At 36.7% G+C, this 25,942-nt stretch overlaps 1 protein-coding gene across 6 annotated transcripts in view; it reads right to left on the bottom strand.

Moving 5' to 3' along the window:
• Positions 1-5,793: 5,793 nt before the first annotated feature.
• The window catches only part of LOC125765772 (cytoplasmic polyadenylation element-binding protein 3), a 220,136-nt gene continuing 199,987 nt past the window's right edge, over positions 5,794-25,942 (bottom strand). For 5 of the 6 annotated variants that reach the window (XM_049431233.1, XM_049431232.1, XM_049431230.1 and 2 more), the window contains 5 exons: positions 22,391-22,503; positions 18,384-18,594; positions 18,210-18,295; positions 17,937-18,143; positions 17,523-17,761 (listed from right to left, as the gene is read on the bottom strand). In XM_049431233.1, the coding sequence (XP_049287190.1) occupies positions 17,645-17,761; positions 17,937-18,143; positions 18,210-18,295; positions 18,384-18,594; positions 22,391-22,503 (734 nt within the window). In that variant the 3' untranslated portion in view covers positions 17,523-17,644. Of the gene's footprint in view, positions 17,762-17,936; positions 18,144-18,209; positions 18,296-18,383; positions 18,595-22,390; positions 22,504-25,942 lie in introns of all 6 variants that reach the window. The other variant, XM_049431235.1, reaches the window with a different exon arrangement.

The following is a 25,942-nucleotide window of genomic DNA, read 5'->3' as shown; positions in this document are numbered from 1 at the left end:
CATTTTCTTAAACAGGGTATGGAACTTGGTTCCTCGAATAACTTCTGGCGCAGACATCTGAGGACATGGCCGTCCAAGAAGAAAATGTGGCCATGGGTGCCATCTATCGACCACAAGTTAAAGATTGGCGATTCGTTGGACACCGACCGAGTTATAGGCAAAACTTGGTGCAAAAATGAGCCTTATGAAATTTTCAAATTTTTATAATTGTTTTATTTTTTCTGATTTTTTATTCTTTTTTCAATTTAAAACATTTTTTGAGTGAAAAGAAGCATATTGCAACAAATTCGTATTAAAATATATCACATTTATAAATTTTGCTAAATTACTCAAAAATGAGGAAAATTTTACATTTTCTCAAACAGGGTATGGAACTTGGTTCCTCGAATAACTTCTGGCGCAGACATCTGAGGACATGGCCGTCCAAGAAGAAAATGTGGCCATGGGTGCCATCTATCGACCACAGGTTAAAGATTGACGATTCGTTGGACACCGACCGAGTTATAGGCAAAACTTGGTGCAAAAATGAGGAAAATTTTACATTTTCTCAAACAGGGTATGGAACTTGGTTCCTCGAATAACTTCTGGCGCAGACATCTGAGGACATGGCCGTCCAAGAAGAAAATGTGGCCATGGGTGCCATCCATCGACCACAGGTTAAAGATTGGCGATTCGTTGGACACCGACCGAGTTATAGGCAAAACTTGGTGCAAAAATGAGCCTTATGAAATTTTCAAATTTTTATAATTGTTTTATTTTTGTCTGATTTTTTATTATTTTTTCAATTTAAAACATTATTTGAGTGAAAAGAAACTTATTGCAACCAATTGGCATTAAAATAAATCAATTTAAATTTTTTTGCAAAATTTCTCAAAAAAATGGCAAGGGGTAAGCCTTATGAAATTTTCGAGTGGAAAACTTTTTTGAAATTTTTTTCTGATTTTTTATTCTTTTTTCAATTTAAAGCATTTTTTGAGCGAAAAAAAACATATTGCAACAAATTCGCATAAAAATATATCACATTTATAAATTTTGCTAAATTACTCAAAAATGAGGAAAATTTTACATTTTCTCAAACAGGGTATGGAACTTGGTTCCTCGAATAACTTCTGGCGCAGACATCTGAGGGCATGGCCGTCCAAGAAGAAAATGTGGCCATGGGTGCCATCTATCGACCACAGGTTAAAGATTGGCGATCCGTTGGATACCGACCGAGTTATAGACAAAAATTGGTGCAAAAATGACGAAAATTTTACATTTTCTCAAACAGGGTATGGAACTTGGTTCCTCGAATAACTTCTGGCGCAGACATCTGAGGGCATGGCCGTCCAAGAAGAAAATGTGGCCATGGGTGCCATCTATCGACCACAGGTTAAAGATTGACGATTCGTTGGATACCGACCGAGTTATAGGCAAAACTTGGTGCAAAAATGAGCCTTATGAAATTTTCAAATTTTTATAATTGTTTTATTTTTTCTGATTTTTTATTTTTTTTTTATTTAAAACATTATTTGAGTGAAAAGAAACTTATTGCAACCAATTGGCATTAAAATAAATCAATTTAAATTTTTTTGCAAAATTTCTCAAAAAATGGCAAGGGGTAAGCCTTATGAAATTTTCGAGTGGAAAATTTTTTTGAAATTTTTTTCTGATTTTTAATTCTTTTTTTAATTTGAAGCATTACTTGAGTGGAAAGAAACTTATTGCAACAAATTCGCATTAAAATAAATCAATTTTTAAAATTTTGCTAAATTATTCAAAAATGAGGAAAATTTTACATTTTCTTAAACAGGGTATGGAACTTGGTTCCTCGAATAACTTCTGGCGCAGACATCTGAGGACATGGCCGTCCAAGAAGAAAATGTGGCCATGGGTGCCATCTATCGACCACAAGTTAAAGATTGGCGATTCGTTGGACACCGACCGAGTTATAGGCAAAACTTGGTGCAAAAATAAGCCTTATGAAATTTTCAAATTTTTATAATTGTTTTATTTTTTCTGATTTTTTATTCTTTTTTCAATTTAAAACATTTTTTGAGTGAAAAGAAACTTATTGCAACAAATTCGCATTAAAATAAATCAATTTTTAAAATTTTGCTAAATTACTCAAAAATGAGGAAAATTTTACATTTTCTCAAACAGGGTATGGAACCTGGTTCCTCGAATAACTTCTGGCGCAGACATCTGAGGGCATGGTCGTCCAAGAAGAAAATGTGGCCATGGGTGCCATCTATCGACCACAGGTTAAAGATTGGCGATTCGTTGGATACCGACCGAGTTATAGACAAAAATTGGTGCAAAAATGAGGAAAATTTTACATTTTCTCAAACAGGGTATGGAACTTGGTTCCTCGAATAACTTCTGGCGCAGACATCTGAGGGCATGGCCGTCCAAGAAGAAAATGTGGCCATGGGTGCCATCTATCGACCACAGGTTAAAGATTGGCGATCCGTTGGATACCGACCGAGTTATAGACAAAAATTGGTGCAAAAATGAGGAAAATTTTACATTTTCTCAAACAGGGTATGGAACTTGGTTCCTCGAATAACTTCTGGCGCAGACATCTGAGGGCATGGCCGTCCAAGAAGAAAATGTGGCCATGGGTGCCATCTATCGACCACAGGTTAAAGATTGACGATCCGTTGGATACCGACCGAGTTATAGACAAAAATTGGTGCAAAAATGAGGAAAATTTTACATTTTCTCAAACAGGGTATGGAACTTGGTTCCTCGAATAACTTCTGGCGCAGACATCTGAGGGCATGGCCGTCCAAGAAGAAAATGTGGCCATGGGTGCCATCTATCGACCACAGGTTAAAGATTGGCGATCCGTTGGATACCGACCGAGTTATAGACAAAAATTGGTGCAAAAATGACGAAAATTTTACATTTTCTCAAACAGGGTATGGAACTTGGTTCCTCGAATAACTTCTGGCGCAGACATCTGAGGGCATGGCCGTCCAAGAAGAAAATGTGGCCATGGGTGCCATCTATCGACCACAGGTTAAAGATTGACGATTCGTTGGATACCGACCGAGTTATAGGCAAAACTTGGTGAAAAATGAGCCTTATGAAATTTTCAAATTTTTATAATTGTTTTATTTTTTCTGATTTTTATTCTTTTTCAATTTAAAACATTATTTGAGTGAAAAGAAACTTATTGCAACCAATTGGCATTAAAATAAATCAATTTTAATTTTTTGCAAAATTTTTCAAAAAAATGACAAGGGGTAAGCCTTATGAAATTTTCGAGTGGAAAATTTTTTTGAATTTTTTTTCTGATTTTTTATTCTTTTTTTAATTTGAAGCATTACTTGAGTGAAAAGAAACTTATTGCAACAAATTCGCATTAAAATAAATCAGTTTTTAAAATTTTGCTAAATTACTCAAAAATGAGGAAAATTTTACATTTTCTCAAACAGGGTATGGAACTTGGTTCCTCGAATAACTTCTGGCGCAGACATCTGAGGACATGGCCGTCCAAGAAGAGAATGTGGCCATGGGTGCCATCTATCGACCACAAGTTAAAGATTGGCGATCCGTTGGACACCGACCGAGTTATAGACAAAAATTGGTGCAAAAATGAGGAAAATTTTACATTTTCTCAAACAGGGTATGGAACCTGGTTCCTCGAATAACTTCTGGCGCAGACATCTGAGGGCATGGCCGTCCAAGAAGAAAATGTGGCCATGGGTGCCATCTATCGACCACAAGTTAAAGATTGGCGATCCGTTGGACACCGACCGAGTTATAGACAAAACTTGGTGCAAAAATGAGCCTTATGAAATTTTCAAATTTTTATAATTGTTTTATTTTTTCTGATTTTTTATTCTTTTTTCAATTTAAAACATTATTTGAGTGAAAAGAAACTTATTGCAACCAATTGGCATTAAAATAAATCAATTTAAAATTTTTTGCAAAATTTCTCAAAAAAATGGCAAGGGGTAAGCCTTATGAAATTTTCGAATTGAAAATTTTTTTAAATTTTTTTCTGATTTTTTATTCTTTTTTAATTTAATGCATTTTTCGAGCGAAAAGATACATATTGCAACAAATTCCCATTAAAATATTTGACATTTATATGTGATATATATAGTATAGTGTGATATATTTAGTCACACAGACTTAGGAAAATTTCAAATGGGAGCGCATCGCACAACCGCCCCTGTGTGTAGCGCTCCGTACGGAGCTACCTCTTTTTCGCGTGGGCTGTGCGGAAGCGCGCACAATTAGATGAGCGGAGCGATTGAGGTACCTCTTTCGCTCTTGACCCAACACTAGTTTTGACTATCCGTTATTGGTGAAAAGACACCGTGGACTCACAACGATAAAAGGATGATTAAATTGTTCATCTCCTTTTTAAAACATTTACTTAATTTATCGTTCAAAATCTCTGCCAAAGAATGCGAACTTCGTCGTTGTTTTCGAAACCGAGGTTCAACAGAAAAATTCGAATCGAGTAACAGGAGAGCATCCAACGCAGGAGCTGTCATTTGTAAGTAGAAAGTGACATGTCACTTAAGCGCCATCTATAGGCGCATCATTTGAATTTTTCTCTGTACTGCTTTTAGCGCCATCTATAAGTCAGATACTAATTTTTAAAGCGCAGCTCGTTTCGCCCCTAGAAGGGTATGAAATTCGCGTTACAGAAAAGTTTCCCTTAATCAGCCAGAAGGCATGCAAACGGATGTGCACCAGGATTAGTTTTACCTTTTTCGTAGTATGTTCTCTTAGTACTAAAATTCAGAGAAGTGTTCATTTTCGTGATGATCGTTTGTAGCTATCGACGAGGATGAATAAAATGAACGACTCCCCCCCCCCCCCCCCCCTTCCGTCATCGCAACCAGAGTTTTAGGGGCACCGAGGATTCCCGAGGATTAGCTCCTCCTTAAAAAAAATAAAAATAATAAAAAAGCTAGGGAAATTTAGCAAAAATTTAGAAATTGATTTATTTTAATACGACTTTCTAGAAATAAGTTTTTTTAAATAAAAAACAGAATAACAAATATTTAAAAAAATTAAAAAATTCTAAAAATTTGAAAATTTCATAAGGCTATAGCCTTAGGTTTTTTGGGAGATTTCGCAAAAAATTTGAAATTGATTTATTTTAATTCGAATTTATAGAAATAAGTTTCTTTTCACTCAAAAAATGCTTTAAATAAAAAACAGAAAAACAAATAATAAAAAAAAACAAATTCTAAAAATTTGCAAATTTCATAAGCCTTAGCTTTTTTGGGAGATTTAGCAATAATTAAGAAATTGATTTATTTTAATACGAGTTTCTAGAAGTAAGTTTCTTTTCCCTTTATCAATTTGCATGTCTTATAACATTTTAACACTTATTTTCTTACTTATTTTCTTTCGTCGATTATGGGGCACCACACCAACTCCTACCGCCTCCCCCAAATTCCTTCGTCATCGCAACCAGAGTTTTAGGGGCCCCGAAGATCAGTTAGGGCCTCCAAAAATGACTATCACCAGGGGTCGGTATTTTCATAATTTGACTTTCTCGTATCGGTTATAGTGGATGAATGCAAAATAAACCTCTTTGATTTCACTTCATCGACAGCACGACTCTCTGTAGTTTTGGGGCCCCAATTACCATTCCGCTAAGGGGCTCCGAGAAGCGTGATCCACTACTACTACCAAGATCTGTGCCCGTGGCGGCTCCATGCCGGCTTGGCTGTAATGTTGCTGAAATCATAGTAACCCGTCCCTATTAACCAACCATATCTGATATATAGGATCACCATTTTAGAAAGCAAACTAAAGTAAAACAATGGAGAGTAAGAATTTTTTTGAAGCATAAAAAATAGTACTTTTTTATTTTTCAGTTTTTCTTACCTTTTTCTTTGATCAGTAAAAAATAGTTAAAAAATTAAACTACCTTGATAGGAATACAAAAATTTGCTCTACCTCTGTTTTCCTTATTCTTCGCAATAAGGGTTTAGCCGTCTTTTAGCCTTGTCTCTTGCCTCTACCCATTGTTGCAAGCCTACACCAACAAACCCATGATTACCATTTTGTATGTTTTTTTCATGTAACATTTGAACATAGTAACGCGTACTGCAGCATTACATAAACCCCGTCTGCTTGCACTGGTCTGTTTTTTGCATGTTTAGTTGCATCCTTGATTTTTTCTCCCGTTCGGTGTTCTGTGATTATTATTTCATAGCATTTTCGATCTTTGCTTTCTCTACTTTCGATTTAATTTCCAAAGGTGAAAGTTGATGGTTTTCAATAAACTTCCATTCTTTTCTAGCCGTTCTCTTAACTGTGTGGACAGTTTTCTTTTCGCATTATGCACCCTGCAGTAACACACGAGAATCTTAGCGAAAATTTGGGGTTTTTTTTTTGTTTTGTTAGTTTCATATTTTCATCCACACTTCGAATTGGATATTTTACACCGTGCGTCCGCTTTCCAGGTGGTATCGGTTTACAAAATGTCTGCATGCTGTTTGCTACTGTTTGCTCATCCTTTTTGCATTCGTCGTTCTTACTTGTTTCTCGTTAATCTTTTTACGGCTTTTGTTTTTCTTATAATGTTTTGCTGCTTATACTGCATATCTCCCCGTTCTCCATTGCCATTATTATTTGCATAGCATCATCCTCCTCCCTAGCCCGGCACCCCTCTCTCTCTCTCTTTTTCTGTCTCTCACATTGTTACATTATTTTGTCTTCTTTTTACTTTAATTTATTTTCACTAGAACCTACACTCTAAACTGTAAAAAAAGGGTCATCAAACTATGGCGTCTACATTTTGGTCTATATAGACGGATGTAATAAAAAACAGCTAGAACAGTAATAAACCTCTAAATATTTTTGTTTTTTTTTTCTTCTCCTCTCTACTCTTTCTCTTACCCCTTTCGCTTACATGTATATTTGTGTATTTTGCGTATTTTGTTTTGTGTATGTGTGTGTTTAACCAGTTGCGGTTACCATTTGTTTTATTTTTCTTCTTCGTTTTCCATTCATTCCATCCTGTTCGTGTTATTATTATTTTTGTTTCATAATAATTATTATTTCATAATCATTTTTAATTAATTACTATTTATTGGCTAATAAATTTGCTTCGTTTGTTGTCCAATGTGTGTGTGTGTGTTTGTGTATGTATGTGTATTATGCGGGGGGTTGTTCGCGATATTTATGTAATGTAAACTCAATCACCACGCTCTTGTTAGCTTGTTTCGGTTTATCTACTCCTTCCTTACAGCATACTCATCAATCGTTCCTTTTATTTTCTATGGTTTTGAAACAATAGTTTGAAAGGACGAAAGTTGTTTAGAAACTGATTACTCATATAGCTGGACGTTCTGCGGTGGTAGTAACAGCGTGTGTTACACGTGTAAAAACATAAAAATACCATTTTGTAATACAATACAAAAACGAAAGAGCATACAGCATAATTTCCACCGCAGTAAAGCTCATGTGCATAGTGAAAGCTTCATAATAGTAGCAATTATACATCACCTAACAACAACGTAATACAACATAACACTTTAAGAACGAAGTAACAAATAAATCAACGACTCTTGTAAGAAGTTTAAAGAGTAATCTTAAAAGTAAAAGTAGAGTAAAAAAAGAGTAAAAGAGCACAAAACATCTAAAACATAAACAAAACAAAAAAAAAAAGCCATTTGCTAGAATGTGCTAGTGAACCTTTTGATACAACAGGTGGAAACAAAACATGGTAAATTGGTTAAGAAAGATTTGCCTTTGATGAGATTTTGTTTAGAGTGAAATTTTCTCCCATGCCCAAGTTTATTTGTTGTTACGTTTGTGTAATGTGTGTTTGATTTCTTTTTTCTTCCTTCTTGCACTAGTAATATCGTATCTGTTTAAGATACTTCTTTTCTGCGACATTTATGTTTCCGTTATCATGACCAACAGTTTGCCTTTACATACTTTCGATGGCGAATGCGTTAAATTTTGTTTTTTTTGCTTCTATCTTAAACATTCGCCAATAGATTTCGCTCGTTGTTACATCAATTAATGCTTTTTTTCTGTCTCTTCTTCTTCTCTAAACAACGTAACTGCAAATGGCCGATTTTAAAAACTTCTCTAAAGTAATGCAAAAATCAATACAAATTTTATCCACACGCAGGAAAAAACTGTGCGGAGCATTGGAATTTTTACTTTTGTTTTATTTGCTTTTCTTTTTTTTGGTTGCTTTTGTATTAGTTCTAAAACTTTATATTCCGAATTTTGGTTTTGCTTATGTCGTATCATCATCGTTCATGCGTTCTTGGCGAATTGGGGGGAGTAAGGGACTCGGTGACGAGAAGGGACGTTTTTAGTGGACTTGCGTATTGCTCCGTTGTTTCCTTATTTGGTGTGTGTGTGTATGGGAAGTGGTATAGTGTAGTGGTTTTGTCCTTTTTGTTTGTGTCCATTCGTTCACGGTTGTTGTTTCATTTAACGTGTGCGTGTGTGTGTGTGTGTGTTTGTTTGTTATTAATCTCACTTTGATCCACCAGGTTTAAGGTTTTGTATTTTTTGAATGATTTAGTTTTTGTTAAAAAACGTCAGCTACAAGTATAAAAAACATTTCATCTTGATCTAAAGTTTTACACAATTCTCTTTTTACGTTTCACACATTTCGCTGTACCACCCGTTGGATACCGCACGTCCTCCACAATCTGCCGACTTTGTGTTGGTCGGCGTACCGTGTCCATGTTGCGTTGTTATTAATTTTGGATGTAATTCTTTGTGTTTGTTGTTTATGCTTGGTTTAAGCCCTTTGCTTCCCCATTGTGGCTCAGGTGGTTTTGCACTTTTATCGTAAATTTTGTTTGACAATTATTAGAAAGATTCATTCGTATCTCACGTCTTTGTTTGTTTGTTTGTTTTTTTTTTCTTTTTATTTGTTTTTGCTTTGAAGTACTCATTTCCTTTTCTTCTTAGTTCCATAACATGTAAATCTTCGCTTGCGTTTGACATGTGTTCAAATCGCTTTCAATTGCTACAAGTGAAGAGATTTCTCGTCTGTTCCACAAACTTTTTTGGGGGTAGTTAGTTATAAAGTATCTGTGCACGAGAGAGATGCATGTCCTTGCTACACGTTTATGTTTGTTTTAGTTTAATTATCATATTATTTCGTGAAAAATTGCTCTAAAATTAGAATCCAAAATCTACTCAAAAGATTTATATTCCTTAATACGCTTTCGGTTTTTTTTTGCTTTCGTGTTTATCGCCCACTTATCTTCCAACGCACCGCGCTTTTAGTTGTATGTGCTATGTATTAGGAGGATAATGTATGCTTTCCCACTTTTTATTCAGAAGTTTGGTATTTTGTTTTTTTTTCTCCAAAAAACCTTGTACGCTCAGTACTTGCGAATCACCTTTTTGCATCGCATAGACTTATAGCCGGAAGAAGGAAAAAGAAAAACATTTTTCCGCCGCTCGGTGTTTTTGTATGCCACTGGTTTTTAGAGATTATTAATAGAGGATGTTTTATTGCACAACTTTTGCTTTTGATATTGCGCTTGAGCTTTTATGTACTGTTCGTGTGCTTGATCGTATTTCTCTCGTTTGTTGTTTTTCTGTTTTCAAACACACGCGTCCATTTCGAATTCTGTTGTTTCTTATCATAAATCGAGCTTTCTATTAACGATTAATGCGGGTTTGTTTTTCTTCTTTGTTTAATTGCCGTTTTTTTTTCGCTAAAGTATCGCTCTTTCGTTAGACAAGGTGTTAAAGTTTTCTTTTTTTTCCCCGGTGACATACATCTAATAGCGAATTTCTTAAGTTTTTGTTTAACATAAATTGGTTTTTTTTCGTAACCTTTAATTTTAGCATTCCGTACAACTGTTGTTCATTTTTTTACTTTCCAAACATAGTTGGTTTGAGCTGAAAAATGGTAGTTTACTGTTAAACATTCATCAATGGAACTGTCTTTGCTGTCTGTAGTCAATAGCCTGACAAGGATTGTTCCAACTGGCAATGCAGAATTGTCCTATTGCTATTGTATATTTTCAAATTGTTTGCTGGTTTATTTTGTATTGTTTAGCTTCATGTATGTTTTTTTTTGTTTTTGCACAAGCATTTATTAGGGAACAGGGAACTGTAGTAATAATGATTTCTTACCTTCACCAAGCTTGCGCCACGCGAAGCATTTTTTTTCACATCGAGTAACTGATACGTGTTTTTCATGCATTTTTTATCTGGAAATTATTAACTACTGTCGATCAGGATTATGGTTCACAATGGTTTGTATTCTGTTGTTGATGACTTGATAGCTGCCAATACAAGATATGGAGTGCTAGAGCAAATGGTGTAATGAGTTTGTTCAGCTTCAGAGAATTATTTCTATTTCACAACATGAGCGAACTAAACCGATGTCGCTGTTTTTTTATGTTCCTGAATAGCATTAACGGCTTAAAACACTGTACACGGTAGATCTCTACTTCGTCACAGATCTGCTGCTTGCTACCCCCTTTAACATAGTCCTTGCTGCATTGATTTTGCATGGTAAGTGCATCCTGCTATGCTTATGATGACGATGATTCGCTATTCCTTCTTATTTCTACAACCATCCTAACCCCGTGCAGAACGGCCGGTAAAGGTTTTTGCTTTGTTTTAACTAGGTAACGTTTATGTTTCGATTAGTACAAAAAATAGAGAAACGATAGCAACACTAAAACAATGACTTTTGTATATTCGTCACTTTGCATCCATTTTTATTTTATTATCCTGGCCGGTTATATCCTTCAATATGGGTTTATGTATGGGTGTGTGTTTTATTATCATATTAAAAGATTAATTATCGCCACTGGTTCAATATCGATTGAACCCATGATTGAACGAAGTGTTAATTGTATGTTGAAAATATAATCTAAAACAACTGTGCTGCATTGAGGGCGCGCGTATAAAAGTAGCTAACAAAACTTATTTAAGAAAGTGAAACAAAATTTTAATTGTTTTGTTCCTACAAATTCTTCAACAGGTTACCAAGATAACAAGAAAAGTCTATATAGCAATAAAATAGAAAATAATTATTTTTCGTTTTTTTTTTTAAATCAACAGTTTGTAAACAGTTTGACTAGTTCGTTGTCAGGGAAATGTTTACTATTTTAACCATTCAAACTGTGTATAAATGGTTGCCGCAGTTGCTACAAACTTGATCCACTTAGCCGATAGCATTTGTAATACACCTTATCGATAGGTCATTAATCAATTTCGGGCTCAACTAATCTGGGATCTCCCCTTTAGCGGTTGTTGATAATTGATTACGGCTTCGCTACAAGTAGCCGGGCAAGAAAAAGGTACGAGAGAAGTGTAATATACCGGCGTTAGTTTTGAAGTAGTACAAAAATATATTTGCCTCTCAGTGCGCATTGCGCTGAGATTGTACGGTTTTTTTTTTCTTACGACGACTGGTTTTCACCTTTTGCTTTTTTCGGTTTTCTGGTTTCATATTTTGTTTCGCTGTTTGAAGATGCGAAATAACGCCGAATCTCGTGATATAACTGGTATTCAAGTCTCTACTTGTTTCTTGTTATGTGTTTTTTTTTGTTTTTGACTCGAGACTTCAGGTACAAACACTTGCCGTGCCGTTTTAGATTGGTTCTTAATTCCCGCGCTTTTGGATGCAATTTTGCCGTGTGACATTAAGTTAAGTTTAAGGGGAAAAAAACGCTTCACGCTGTACTACGCGTTTCACTTCTTTGCTCGTCCTTTCTTCGCAGTTGCGTTCAGTTAATACAAGCCGAACACAACATGGACATGACTAGATTTTACCCAACAGTTTTGCTGAAAACTAACGCAACAAATTAACGTATTCTGCACGCGAGCGCAGAACGAAAACGGTTACGTACGTCTTTTTTTGTTTTGTTAAAAATGTTTTACAAAAGCTTGAACAGAGTCAAAATGTAACAAACACTTACATTAAATCAATACTGCATTAGTGAATACTATCGTACGAAACGCTCAATTACATGAGATACAAGCTACAGTTAAATTGTTTTGCTATCGCTTAGGAATATGGTCAACGAAAGGCTATTTCGTTGTTTATTAGGTTTATGCATAAATTTAGTGTTTTTTTTCTTTTATCTTTCCATTGAGAAGAAAAATAAAAATTAATCCAAACTATCGATAGCATTGCAGCAGTTGCAGCATATGCGTTCTCCGGCGGTGGTCAAGTGTTATCCTTTAAAACGTTTGGTCTTCTATCTGTTGCAAGACGAATAATAATGTATTTAACTTTTGCATTATTTTATACATTCCATCGCAACCGTTAACTGCCCTGCGGCGATGAAATACGACTGTTCACACTTTAGCTAATTTGTACTAAGAGTACTGATTTGTGTTGCCTATTCTGCTTTTATAATAGAGTCAATATGGTCGAAAAAGAGAAGAAACAAAGGTTGTGTTTCCCTCCCGAGCGCTTAATAGTAGTTTGCTACATAAATCGAAAGTAACGCTTTTCGCAACCAATACATCCTCCCTGGCGATGAATACGCGCGTTGTCCTTTTCCATTACAAACATTGTTCAACGCAGTGGGAACACGTCATTGTGTAACGCAGAATGTTTTTTCTAACATGTTCCAATGCCGAAAAGTTCTGTTTTAAAATATGGAATTTAATTATTACCACACTATGTTCAGTTTAGGAAAGCTACATCAAAGAAACGCATCCATTTGTTTATGAATTGCTCCTCTAATTTACTAAGAAGAATTTGCTAGAAACCTCGTTGAACATTTTTTTTGTCTCGTGTTGCATACCAGAATTGGTTAGAACCCCCCGTGTCTCTCGAAACGATGGGTTGCACAAAAAATATAACCATTTCTTTATATTTTACTCAAAGAAGTGTGCGCGTTCCACCGTTTTTTGTTTGTTTGTTTGTAAGGGGGGTAAGGGACCATTCAAAATGTCAACTACTCGTTTATGTTGCTATTGGATAGAAAAATATACTAACTGCAGCTCCGTTTTTTGCGAGATGAGGCATCGGATAGGATAGCAATCATTTCCTTTGTCCTATCAGTTGTCTTTGTTTGTTTGTTTGTTTTTTCTACCATTTCGCATTATTGTTTAAAAAGGGAACGTCAGACAAATAACTTTGATAATTCTACGGTAGAGTTTATCATAAGCATTATCTTATTATATGTGTAATGTGTTTGTTTTTCCCCACGGTTTAATTCATGGAAGAAATATGTTGAGTCTTCTGAGCCAAGCTTTCTTCGCAAATGAATTCGCCATTCGTTTTCGAAACAACTTCTACATTGCTGATATATGGCAAAGAACATAAAACCGAATTGGGTTCGGTTTGCCGTATGACAAAAATAATCATTCCAACTAAAGGGAACATTATTTATCTTCATCTGTGGAGATGCATCAATTATGTTTCTTTTTCTTGTATTATTTTCCTTCAATCCTATGCATGGCGGAAAACTACGTATAATTCGTTAAAAGTTTTGTAAATGTTTTGTGTTTTCCTTTCGCATAAAACTGTATTCTCAAACAATGGTTCCCCTTTTTGCAAATTCTTCCCCGTTTTTTGAAGTACGATAATATCATGTTGCTACTTTAATTGCAATAGTGAGTCGGCACTTTTCACAATTTTAGTTCGAAACATTCATTTCTCTACCAGTGATTTTAAATCGTTTCATTTGCTTTGTTGAAAAAAAAAAACAATAAAGCAAACTTTAAAATTAGTTACCAAAAAAAAACAATAACCCCGATATAAACGTACTAAAATGTACGCGAAGCATTGCATCTACAAAATTTACCTACACAAAATGGCCTACTTAAAATGTAATCAACAATAGGTTATGTGAAGCAAGTTGGAACATATCTTAATTTTCGTCTTATAAATCTTGTGGCTTCGAAGTCATTCGCTAGCTAATAATTATATCCACAGTTAGCTAAGAAACTCTGTGTTTTTTTTTATAAACGTACTTTGTTTACTAATTGTCTGCCTCTGCGCAGACTATAGTTTTGTCTTTTTTCCACTTCGTTAATTAAATATAAAATTGTTTTACAATACATCTATTGCACGATATTCTCACACAGTGTAAGTGTGTGTTTTAAGTCTGTTTTATAGAAGATGTGTTGCCTTACATTCACAGTTGTATTTATTCTATTAATCCAACGCGGATGCGGAAATAGAGTAAATCAGAAGAAGCACAAACATTTACAATTTGTTTCTGTGTTTTTTTTTGCTTTTTCTCGTTTCTCGTACTTTCGGCCTTTCGTAACATTTCTAGCTGTTTTAGCAACGGGTTCATGCGTGTGAATTATTTTGTAAATTCCTTTAATGAGAAGGAATTATACCCCAGCAGCATTACGGGCACGGTGCCATGCAAATAACTATAAAGCTGTGTGGCTATTCTCAGCCGTTCGTTCTTCTGTTAGCCATGATATAGCCACACCGGGTTAGCGTATATGGTTTTAATGTTAAAGTTTTATAAAAACGTCTTTTACACTTTTTGTTGCTGTTGTTGTGTCATTCAAAAGCCGGCGGAGCAAAACATCGGTTTTCTGTTTTGTGTTATAGCTACCTTCATGCGCAAATATCGTTTTGCTGGAAAAGTAGTATATATTACATGGTGCGATCGTCTGAATTGCAATAATGTCTTTCTATATTACAATAAACCGCTCCGGTTTAGGTTTTGTGTGTACTGCTTTACAAACTCAAATCTAGCCAAAAACAGTTGCTAAAATCAATCATTATCCTTCGAACGAAACGCGCTACTGCTACATGTATCAACACGACTTTTTTCCAACGGAATAAGACGCAAATTTTATCTATCGTTTTGTGTTTTTTTTTCATTTAAAAATAGTATCCAAACGGAAATTTCACTAAGTTTGCGGTATAAAATATGTTGATATGATCATATAACTCGCTTGATAATTTTAGGACAAATCTAAGCTATAGTTAAAGGGGGAGGGGAAATAAAACTATTTTCGCCAGAAACGCGATCACATATTTTAGTACAAAGTGTAGTGTCTTTTTCTCTACCGTTATTGGTGGATGGCTAAAAGATTTTATTCACTATCTACGCTAATGTGGTTCCGGTTATGACTCATTCAGAGAACGTAAAATTTAAAATGGCTAAATCGTCACCATTTCCATCCTATATCTACACCAGTCTAAATGTATATGCTGCTGTTAGCGCACGATATATACGTTTTATATGTTTATGTATACGACCTATATATATAATAATAATTTATATGATTTATCTAGTTCAGATCGTTTGGTTTACTAGTTGTTACGCATCACTTTGAATACTTTTTTTTTTGCTTTAACCACTCTGTCTGTAAAGTCCTAATGTTTGTGTAAGCACGTTTTATGCTAAACCAATCGCAATTGTGTGCATAACAATTCTACCGGTTTACAACTGTTTGATCGTGTTGAAGTTATTCAGCAGCTGGAACCAATCCCTAGAGTAATGTAATGCGTACTTTAAAAAAAGTAACGATCGATTCACTCCATGATACTGATTTTCTTCACGGAGATCTTTTAGCTGCCCACGCTGATCAAATATTTGTATTTCAAAAGTACGATTTCCATCATCAAACGACTTCAAATGATTTGATAAAACTTAAACCGTTTTATAAAAAAAGAAGCCATTTTATAAATCACTCGCTGTTGAGGCATTCCAGGGATATGAGAGAACTTGTGGGAGGTTCATGGCAATAAAATACTGTCACGTATTTTTCTATTCTGTTTCATAAACCTGTTAAGTGATTTTGCTATAATTTCTCTACCATACTAAGGATAATGTTTATCATACATACTTCGCGCGTTCACTACTGTCACCTTTACGCAATGGTGCAAGGTTTGTTTTTTGGTTCACTATTTAAAATTTACCAATTATTGCGATTAAAAAAGAATCAACAAGAAAACATCGCGCTTATACTTTTTTTTTGCAGATTGAGCGCTAGGCGCAGCATATGAATGTTTAAAAATATTGCTAAACGCTGCTTGATTGTGAAAACTATACTAAAGACCAATAAGACTAATATTACCAACACTAATACAAACACAAAATCTGATTTCGTTCGTAGCATAGGATTAGTTCTTGTGGAACACACGGTTGGCATGAATTTATATGCGCGCAATTTTTTGATTTTGTTTTAACTACAAAAAGGTACAAAAGGTTCGTGAAATCTTAGTATAGCGCGATAACGTGTGGCCTCCATCAAGGCATTTCTCTTTCGGCGTCTTTGCTGCGGGCATGCGGCCATATCTACAAGACCTACGTTTACTACCGGTTGTATTGCAAAATGGTTAACTCTATAAAAATATTATTTTCTTTTAGTTTTAGTGTAGCCGTTTTTATCACAAATATCGATTCATCTTTGCTTGACTTACGGGGATGGTATGGTCAATTCAAACGATTTGTTTTTTGTTTTTGGTTTTCATTCTTTTTATCATAACTTATCGTTTTCTGCAATCGGATCGCGGTGACAGAGCAAGCAGAGCCAATTAGTTTCATACACCTTCCTTTTGCAAATATGTACAGATTTTAGCATATCAAAGCACATCCAAACACGACAAATGGCGTGCTTGAATTTCGATTGTTACATCAATTTATTTTTAACACCTCCAAACGTTACTAGTATTTGATTCTATTTATTCTAAACACTGCACTGCTTTGCTTGCGGCCTTGTTTACTGAATTATGGACATTGAAATGAATTTTTGTTGCGTGTGCAACAACAAAATTATGTGTCAAAATTAATAAAACCTATGCAGGAAGATGAGTAAGAAACGAATGCTTGTTTTTAAATGTTTTACATAAAGTTTTTGAAGTTATTGCATTCTAGAAACATAAGTCCGAATATTGTTTCCCTCCCCCGCTAAAGCCTAATGATTTAACTGATACTGGATGAGAGTAGAAATCGTATATTGAGAACGCTTGTCGTCGGGTGATTCGCTTACTCTTTTTTCCAATCTAATGGCGGAAGTAAATAATGAATATTCATACCTCTTCGCCTTAAGGACTTCCGATAGTTGTTGGAGTAATCGATTGCAGTTTAGCAAGGCGCTGTTTTAGAAGATCTTCTTTCTTAACATTAGCCATACCGGCAACAATGCTGCCGGACAAGATATTGTTCAGGCCGCCGATGCTATTGCTGCCGCTGCTACTACTGCTACCGATTGCTGCTATTGCTGAATGATGGTACTGATCAATGGAACTGCAACGGTTCAACGAGGACGAAGACGACGGGGGTCCGAGTGCCCCGGCAACGCTACTACTGCCTGAGCCAAAGCGTGGCTGGATATGATGGTGGTACCCACCCGTTCCACCATGCACCGTGTTCGATATGGAAGATGGTGTTGACGCTGTGGTTGGCAGAGGCGGTGGTCGATTTAGCTGGTGGTGCCGTGCTCGAGATGACAGTCCACCGGCAAAGCCAACGGTTCCGCCGGTATTGGTTCCAACACCGGTAGACCAGGGAAACGAAGGCGGCGGTGGTATGTAGCTGGCAGATCCGGCAAATCCGGCATTAGAGCTGCTGCCACCATAGTAGAGTCCGGCGGGTAAGGTACCGGTGCTGGCGGATAACGATGTGGCGGTTTCGCTGGGTACTGCACAGCCGAGGGAACCGGCGGCAGTGCCGCCAGTTCCACCACCCGTCCGCGCCGTCGCCGGCGTCCTAGCAGTTGCAGTTGATATTGATCGGGGCTGTTGACGTTAACACCAACGAAAGGGCACTGCCCGGGGCCGGTCTGCTCCTTCCTTAACGAGGGGCTTATGGTACTCGCGGCCTTCGCGCGAGTGAATTAAACCCCAGCACTGTTCACAATAATACTACGTGACAGAAACGAGAAACAAGGGCCTAGGTCAGTATCAATTGCCACAGAGCGTAGTACCAGTAATGCAAAAAAATGTTCAAGACTTGTAGATCAAGTTGAATGCACAACCAGTGCTTAGTGAATCATATATCATAATCACTACCGTGTAGGGGTAGTCGTCTTGAGCTTACCTGAAGGCAAGTGACGTTGGCACAGAAGAATGGGGCAAACTTTCCTCCACAACGCTGGCCGTGGCACTCGTCGCACATTTGATCGTCCAAAACGTAAGGTTTCACCTCGACACGTTTATCGATATCGCCATGCTGCAGCTGGACGAAACGGGCTGAGATGGCAGCGATGTAGCTTTGTTGGTTCGAAAACGCTACACGTCCTGCGCCCTGAAATGTTTATTTATATAAATATCTCATTAGCTTGTTACAGTTGGTGTGACTGTTGGTCCTTACCTTGGGATATTTCAACTCTGGATCCGTATCGATACCTGCGTAGCATACACCACCATACAAACGATCCATTATCATGGCCAGTTCATCTATTTGCAAGGAGACAAAGCCCATTGAAAAGATTAGTATTTCAGTTCTTTCCCGCAAGATCAACGCAAGCTGCAGATGTGTACTTACAAGCTTTCAACGGTCTCGGAACACCACCGACAAAGACGGTTTTCCGTGGATCGAGTGGCATCGAAGCGTCCAGCACGAAATCGGCATCCGCCAGCCGCCAGGGACGGATCTGCACCGCTTTGTTCTTGATCGTTGGTGATGAGACGGTGATGTAGAGCTTATCGTCATCCGGGACGCACGTTTCGATCAGCTTTTGAACACCGCGCTCTTCCTGTGAATTAGAACGTTTGAGCAGGCGAGGGGTGGGAAAACAATTTGCCAGGATTAATCGTTTGAAAAATCGCTTCATCTCCTTTCATGAAGACAACCGTCGCTTATACGGATCCGTTGCGCTTATACGCGTCCGTTCTAGGTGCGAGCCAACGGGAGCGCAGAGCAAGAATCAAATCACCCCGAAAAATACTTGTCATCAATCTTGCCCCTTGTTGCTGGTCCACCCGTGTGGACTTTGCTTCAATTATCATCGCATCAGTCGTGGGTTAGTCGTGCAGTCGTGCAACGAACCGTGCGGTAAAGGTCCATTTTTTTCCACGCCTTTAAAATGGTCGACCGTTGGTCCACTTTTTTTCCCCCGTCGACTCTCCGACAAACAGAGCGTTCTATGAACGGGAAAGATCATTTAAATAATGAGATTTTTTTCTCCAATTAATCTTCCCACTTTCATGTTGTCTCTTGTTACAGCGATATTTTTTGTCGTTGTTTCCAGATATCAGGTATGTATAGCGGATACCGACCAAAGCCGGGATGAAACGTGTGGTCATTTTCCTTCGCAAAATGACTATGAACGCTCCATTACTGTGCGGGGCCACACTATGCGTCACGGACGTTTGGCAATGGTTGGCTGTCAAATTAATTTAATTAAAATGTCTCTTGAGGTCCCGGTATACTGAGTTTCATTACACTTGATAGTAAGACATTATGTAGGTTTCTTCGCCGTCTGGGGAGTATTGAATTCTAGTATCTCAATGAGCCTTTTTTACCCGTAATGGCTTCATCAAGATTAAGCTCTAGATCGATGGTTACATTTTAATAAATTCAGCCTATCATGAGGAGGAGCATTCTTCCCAATAATGGTGCTGGAGAGTGGTGTATTGCGATACAACCAATGTTGCACCAAATGACGCATGAGATGACACGAAGAAAAAAAACGGGTTAAGACCACCAAGTGGTAAAATGCTTGCCAAACACATCAATCTGGTCCCGCACAAAAGTTGTTGAAACATTGCCTCGGGTGAAGCAAGAAAGTGACTGCTCCCATATGGTTTGTCTTTTAAGAGCAACGAAGAGGGGTTGGCAACCATCTAAAATGCAAGTGTTTCGCCTGCAAAACTCACAACTGGAGACCTTTCTTACACTAAGATGAGAAAGTTCTTTTGCCTTTCCGAAGTGTAAAAGCTTAAACAATTTCTGGTATGGAACGTGTTGCAAAAGTGATTACCATGTTTTGCGGGCATTAAGTTTTGGAAAGAGCATATGTCTTGAGGCAGACGACAAAAAGCAACAATGCCAAACCACGGCCCTTGTTGCATTCGCTCTATCGTGCACGTTCCCTTGTTCCGCATTTAGAATTCTCTCTTTGTTTAGCTTATTGAAACAAGTTGTACCAGAAAGTTACAAACTTCCCGTATCAAGATGCAGTATGTAGGACCTTTTTTATGCTTACTTGTTTGTACGGTTGAATTAAATATGCGAAAACGAACGATAGAAAAAAATAATAATTCGAAACTCCTTCCTAGAGCGTATACGTACGTAGCAGCTGTTGTATAAGCCAAGAAAAATCTATAATTCGAAATATTCAACAATCGGGGTGTGAACTGACAACGGAAAATTCCAAATTTGCGATATATTAAATATTAATTCATGAAAAATATTAAACAAAACTAAAATCTAGGGAAAATGTCCATGATGCGTTTTTTTTTAAATTTCAAAAAGTATATATCTAACCTCTGGCAACCTTTTTTCGGGTCATTATTGTTTATATTATTTTATTCACACAATTCTTAAGCTCGTTTTCCCAGTAAATGTATAGATATTACGTGTGCAGATTACACAAAGAAATCTGAAAGTTGTAGCTACCGTTTCCGGGCGTTATGTGTGTTACTGGACACAAACAAGACACAAATTTAGAAAGTAAGGACAATGGATTCTGCGATGGCAGAGAAACACACAAAAGACAATTGGTACAATAGACAATTGTGTAATGATCATCTCCCAGAAAGCTAATAAATGGCATGACCGAACCTAATGAACATCGCTTAGATAGCAACGAATCAACGGAAAAGGGCTGAAACTGGGTGGATCTGAGTCATAAAATACGATGAATGGGTAGCGTTTACGGTGCACAATAGAACTGTTTGACGGTCGATGAGGATGCCAGTTATAGACGATGTTGCAGAACACTGTATATCCTTCTATCTGCTAACGTTTGAATGTGCTGTATAGGCAGAAATTGCTAACAGTTAGTCTGTAGTTACATTACCTAAATGCATTCAATTATGAGTAATAATAAAATAAAACAAACCTATTAATTCGAGATAGGTTTGACAAAATTCTCCCTATACCAAAAATTAAAACGCAAACGTTAATGAGAAAGGTTAACACAATGAAATAAGCATTAAAAAAACTTAAAAGTAATGCCAAGATTACTAGTAATAATAGAAAAAATTGTAATTTTTGTATATTTTGAGCCTGGGAACACTAAAAGAATAAAACCATAACCAAACATTTCAAATTTTCGTCCAATTTGAGGGCTTTGTAAATTTAGACAAAAGCCGCTACCATGCTAGAGAAAGAGTAGTAATAGGAAATTATGGAAGTGAGTTGCAACGGTTGTAAGTATACCCCTGGGAAGCGTATTTTATTATTTCTTTTCCCACCGAGCAACGAAGCGTAACGATAAAAACGAATGTCTCACCGGGATTTTGGTGTTGCCATTGTTTGTCAAGAACTCTCCGTGAGGATGAGAGAATGGACGAACATCGAAGTTAAGATTAATCGTTGAAGGATAAATCTCCACTCTACTGGGATCGGTAATGCCCGGCGATTGTTGGGGCGTGATAGTGATTAATTAGTTTGAAAAGATCGTGATAATTTGATACATCGTCACGAGTGACAGTTTTTCACAAAAAAAACGGAAAGCAAGGATCTTGCACATAAAAAAGGACAATTTTATGTTTTGATTGTATTCAGATAGAAAAGAAAATTTTCATCATTCAACAATTCTTTCACAAAATAATTAAATATTTATCTATAAACAATGTTCTATACTATGATGTACATCCTATGATGTACTATGGTGTACCATGAAGTATTTTCTTGTTGGTGTTTTAAGTTGTCGATGACCTCTGGATGTTTATCTATCCAGAAAAACAAGAAGCACTATCATTACGTCACCGATGTTGTCCACTATGTTTTATCAACATGTCTGACTTCAACATTAACAGACCATTTGTTTGGCTATTGTTTGACTAAGGCGATGGTCTAGATTTGGTCAGCAGGACAAGAAATAAGCGGATTGCACTGATAATGTATGTGCAATCTCGTTGCAATTGTTTCCAATTGTTTTTCTCCTCCATGCTCAACGAAATCCAGCGGACGTGATGTTTCGTAAATTGTATCTCTGAAACCATCAACATCCTAGCGTCTGTTAAATGAACAAGGTGGAGCTTCTATGTATTGACCCATGATTAAGAAGTAAAATAGTGTTTATATAGAATATAGAGGTAAAATAGATACCTCATGTACTTAGTTCTCCTGGTTTAGAATCGTGATACACAGCAGATACTTCAGTCATGCGACTAAAATAATAAGATTTTCCGAAAACTTCAATTATAATTAAAAATGAGAAAGAGTTAAAATTTCTTGAGCGATATTCATAATACAAAAGATTATAATATTCATTAAATGTTATGCTTTGCACAGTTATAACAACTTAAGTTCGCTTCAACGTGATTCTCGTTTCATCTTTCTTACATGTAACAAATCTAACAAATATCTGGATGACTTACTTGGAACAGCAGGAACGCATATCCTTTAGGTGGAAAGTACGATTTGGATTCTGCTTTGTGTGGCCAATCAACGATTAGATCCCCATATTGATTAAAAGATGTGGTTATTTCCTCTGAAAAATAATTGAAAAAAATAATTATGTCAAATTTTTATAGCAACTATATATATTTTTAAATATATCGTTAACTGAGAATTAGAGGTGCTTTCTATTGAAAATTTTAACCTAAACGATTTTAACTTGAAGGTACGGACGGACCATCTATTAAATACCGCTTAATGTCCAATTCAAACAACATTTACATTTTGTCGCTAACCGTCTACCGACGCAGAGTGACTCTGCAGCTTCCGCACTATCATTGGCGCACGATGAACAAGATCACCGACCAATCTACTGCGAGCCAAAATCGTGGTGAAAGAAACCACTGCCATTACAATATTCTTAAATTAATTGCTCGGCTATCTAGTATTGGAAATCTAGGATTGGAAAACTTTTGCAAAATTTTCAATTAAAGTCTAATTCATGTAATGCGCAATCAGCTTGCGTAAAGTGAAACTTCCGGCATGAAAAACAGCACTTTTTGCCTGACGTTGGCATATTTCCAACTAGAACCTGTAGAATAAGGTGATGATCTGGTTGAACAAAGCTTAGACAATAGCTGATTCCCTAGCCATTTGCGTAATATGTGTAACAGACTAAAAACAATAAATCTGTTTATGTTATAACAACATAATCCCATACATAGCTAGGATTTCTTTACGCTATACTTCACAGGAAATGATATAGAAAGAGGACAAGTCTTGGTCCTATCGATGGCTAATTTTTACTAAGCAAACAGCAACACAGAAGAAGACATCGAATCATGTATCATATATTTTCAATTTCAAAACTAAATGTAGTAGCTCAAACGAAAATAAACTGTCGCTTTTACCATCAACCGATCTTGCGCTCATGACACATCCTTCATCTTGATGATATTCATATTACGATACAGTGCTTAATCCAGTTGACAGCAGTTGTGTGATGGCAGGAAAATGTGTGAAACAGGGAAATGATTTACTAGATAGCCGAGCAATTAATTTAAGAATATTGTAATGGCAGTGGTTTCTTTCACCACGATTTTGGCTCGCAGTAGATTGGTCGGTGATCTTGTTCATCGTGCGCCAATGATAGTGCGGAAGCTGCAGAGTCACTCTGCGTCGGTAGACGGTTAGCGACAAAATGTAAATGTTGTTTGAATTGGACATTAAGCGGTATTTAATAGATGGTCCGTCCGTACCGTTCTTCGGTGACTGTGCCGGTCAGCGTAGTGGCAAGCCAGCAAACAACATGACGATGAAATCTGACAAATTGCCCAAGCTTTCGCTAATGTTCAAAGAGTTCCAGGACAAGAGTGGGGTATCGACGTGTTACCTACTACATTCGATGTCCTCCGTGGTACTCTTCGTTTTCCGTACTTTGTGTACGGTTTTACTGAAGGATAGTTTTTCTGGTCGTTTATTTGATAGCTGGTATTTAATTAAAAAGCAACCATACCATCATACTCGTTACCATTACCGTGGAAATCATCCTTGGCAACTGCTGAAAGTGGTCTATATTCAAACTCAGCTTTCAACGGTGAAAGTCGTTTCGGTTAGAGAAATAAATCAAGCACTGAGTGTCAAATATTGATCATTTAACAATGGCATGAGTTCTGAAGTACCAAACGAGGGCCTAAGTTCTACAACTGAACTAAAAAGACAATTTACTTTAGACTTTAATTAGACGAACTAATGCAAGCATAAGCTGTGAATCAGCTAAAATGAAAAATAAAAGATTTCCAGCTCATTTTTAACAAACATTTTCACTGCTAAGGGTTTCCCCATTTTCAGATCTGAAAATAATACTTTAATATTCCTGTTGGATGGCACAGTACATCACTCCACGTATATACAACCGCTTAGGGTTTATAATAGCCGGCACCGTTGAAAAGAAGGAATAAAACGGTACACTCCGCCAGTGGATTTTTTTCGTTCTTCGAAGTAAAGCAGTAAAATCTGAGCCACCCTTAAAAGGACGACGAGAGCAAATTTGACGTCTTCATAAAATGAGCATCGTCAGGTGGAACTGAGATATGTTTTCCGACGTTCGTTACGTAGCAAAACAGAATAAATGGGGGTTGTGTAAATGTAGCCGGGCATGAAAAGGGAGAACGAAACGGAACTTGAGCACTTTACAAGAGCAGCAGTTTCAAGTTTCGTTGATGGAGAAAAATACGCTCCAGGTTTCAAGTTTGTGTGTCCGCGTTCGAATGCAGGTGGGGACTTTCGAAAGATAGTAAACGAAGTTCGTCGACGAGATATTTGTTAGTTCTTATTCTTTTTCCCTCACCGCGTAGCCGAGAGAGAATAATTGAACGCAAGAAAAAAATGGTTGAATTTTTTTTATGGAAAGATATTTTTCTTCGCTTAAATTGCGCACTACACAGCCAAGGGCTTTGAATAATGAGAATATTACGACAAAAGTAGTGCATTTACTTTCCTGTTCGCATGTGATATTTTTGTTATCATTTTAACACTTGAAAAAATGGTGTTCAAATGGAAATGAGTTCTCTTCAGATCCTCTTTTGCGGTGTGTATTGAAAACTGCCCGTTGCAGGAGAAGATAAAATTAGTACATTTGATTGTAAAAAAAATATTACTCTGAAAGATAAAAACTAGGTCGGCACCTGGAACCGAGAAAAGTATTCACAAAATATATTAACAATCAGGAGGGGCGCCCGGTGGTGTATGTGATAAACGGCGCCGGTTCACACGGCTGGACCGGGTTCAAATCCCATCCGGACCGTTCCCCCGTAGCAAGGAATGACTATCCGGCTACGTGGTAAAAATAAGTCTAGTAAGTCAGAAATGGCCGGCGTGACCTGTAAGGTCGTTAAGCCAAGAAGAAGATTAACAATCAACTTGAAGAGCAAATTTGAAAAACTTCCCACTCAAAACAATGATAATTCGTCGTCCTGTGATGTGGACTGTGGACTTAATTTGTATAACATTTTAATTTAAGATACTTTGTATAAAAACATTAGTAATGTCTGACTGATGTTTTCTTACAAAGATGTGATTTGAATATTAAAAAAAAGAAAAATTATATGTTATTTATTAAATGCTTTGGTTGTTTTACTATAAAGTTACTCAACCCTCCGTATGATGTTAAGACTTAGCGACCATATTCTGAAATGAATTCAATGAAATATTTATCATAACGATGGGAACAGCGTCATTCATCAGTTAAATATTCAGAAGAGTAACACATTTCTGAAGCACCAAACGATTGATGTAACAAAATGTGTGGTGTGAAGAAAAACAACAAACGTTATTAGACGGTTATTTCATCCGAATTACCGCGTCTTGGTGAATGCTTTTGATGTTACTTCGTAGAAGAGAACTTGCTGTTTAATTTATTTACTTACAAGCGTATATTTCTTGGATGAAAAGAAAGTTTTTCTGTCCACGGAGACGTTTTCTATGTTTTTTATGTTAGCAAATCTATCATTCGTTTTCAAATGATGCAATGT

The sequence above is a fragment of the Anopheles funestus genome, chromosome 2RL (genome assembly GCF_943734845.2).
Source record: "Anopheles funestus chromosome 2RL, idAnoFuneDA-416_04, whole genome shotgun sequence".
NCBI lineage: Eukaryota > Metazoa > Arthropoda > Insecta > Diptera > Culicidae > Anopheles > Anopheles funestus.
This window is presented reverse-complemented; position numbering and strand designations above follow the sequence as displayed.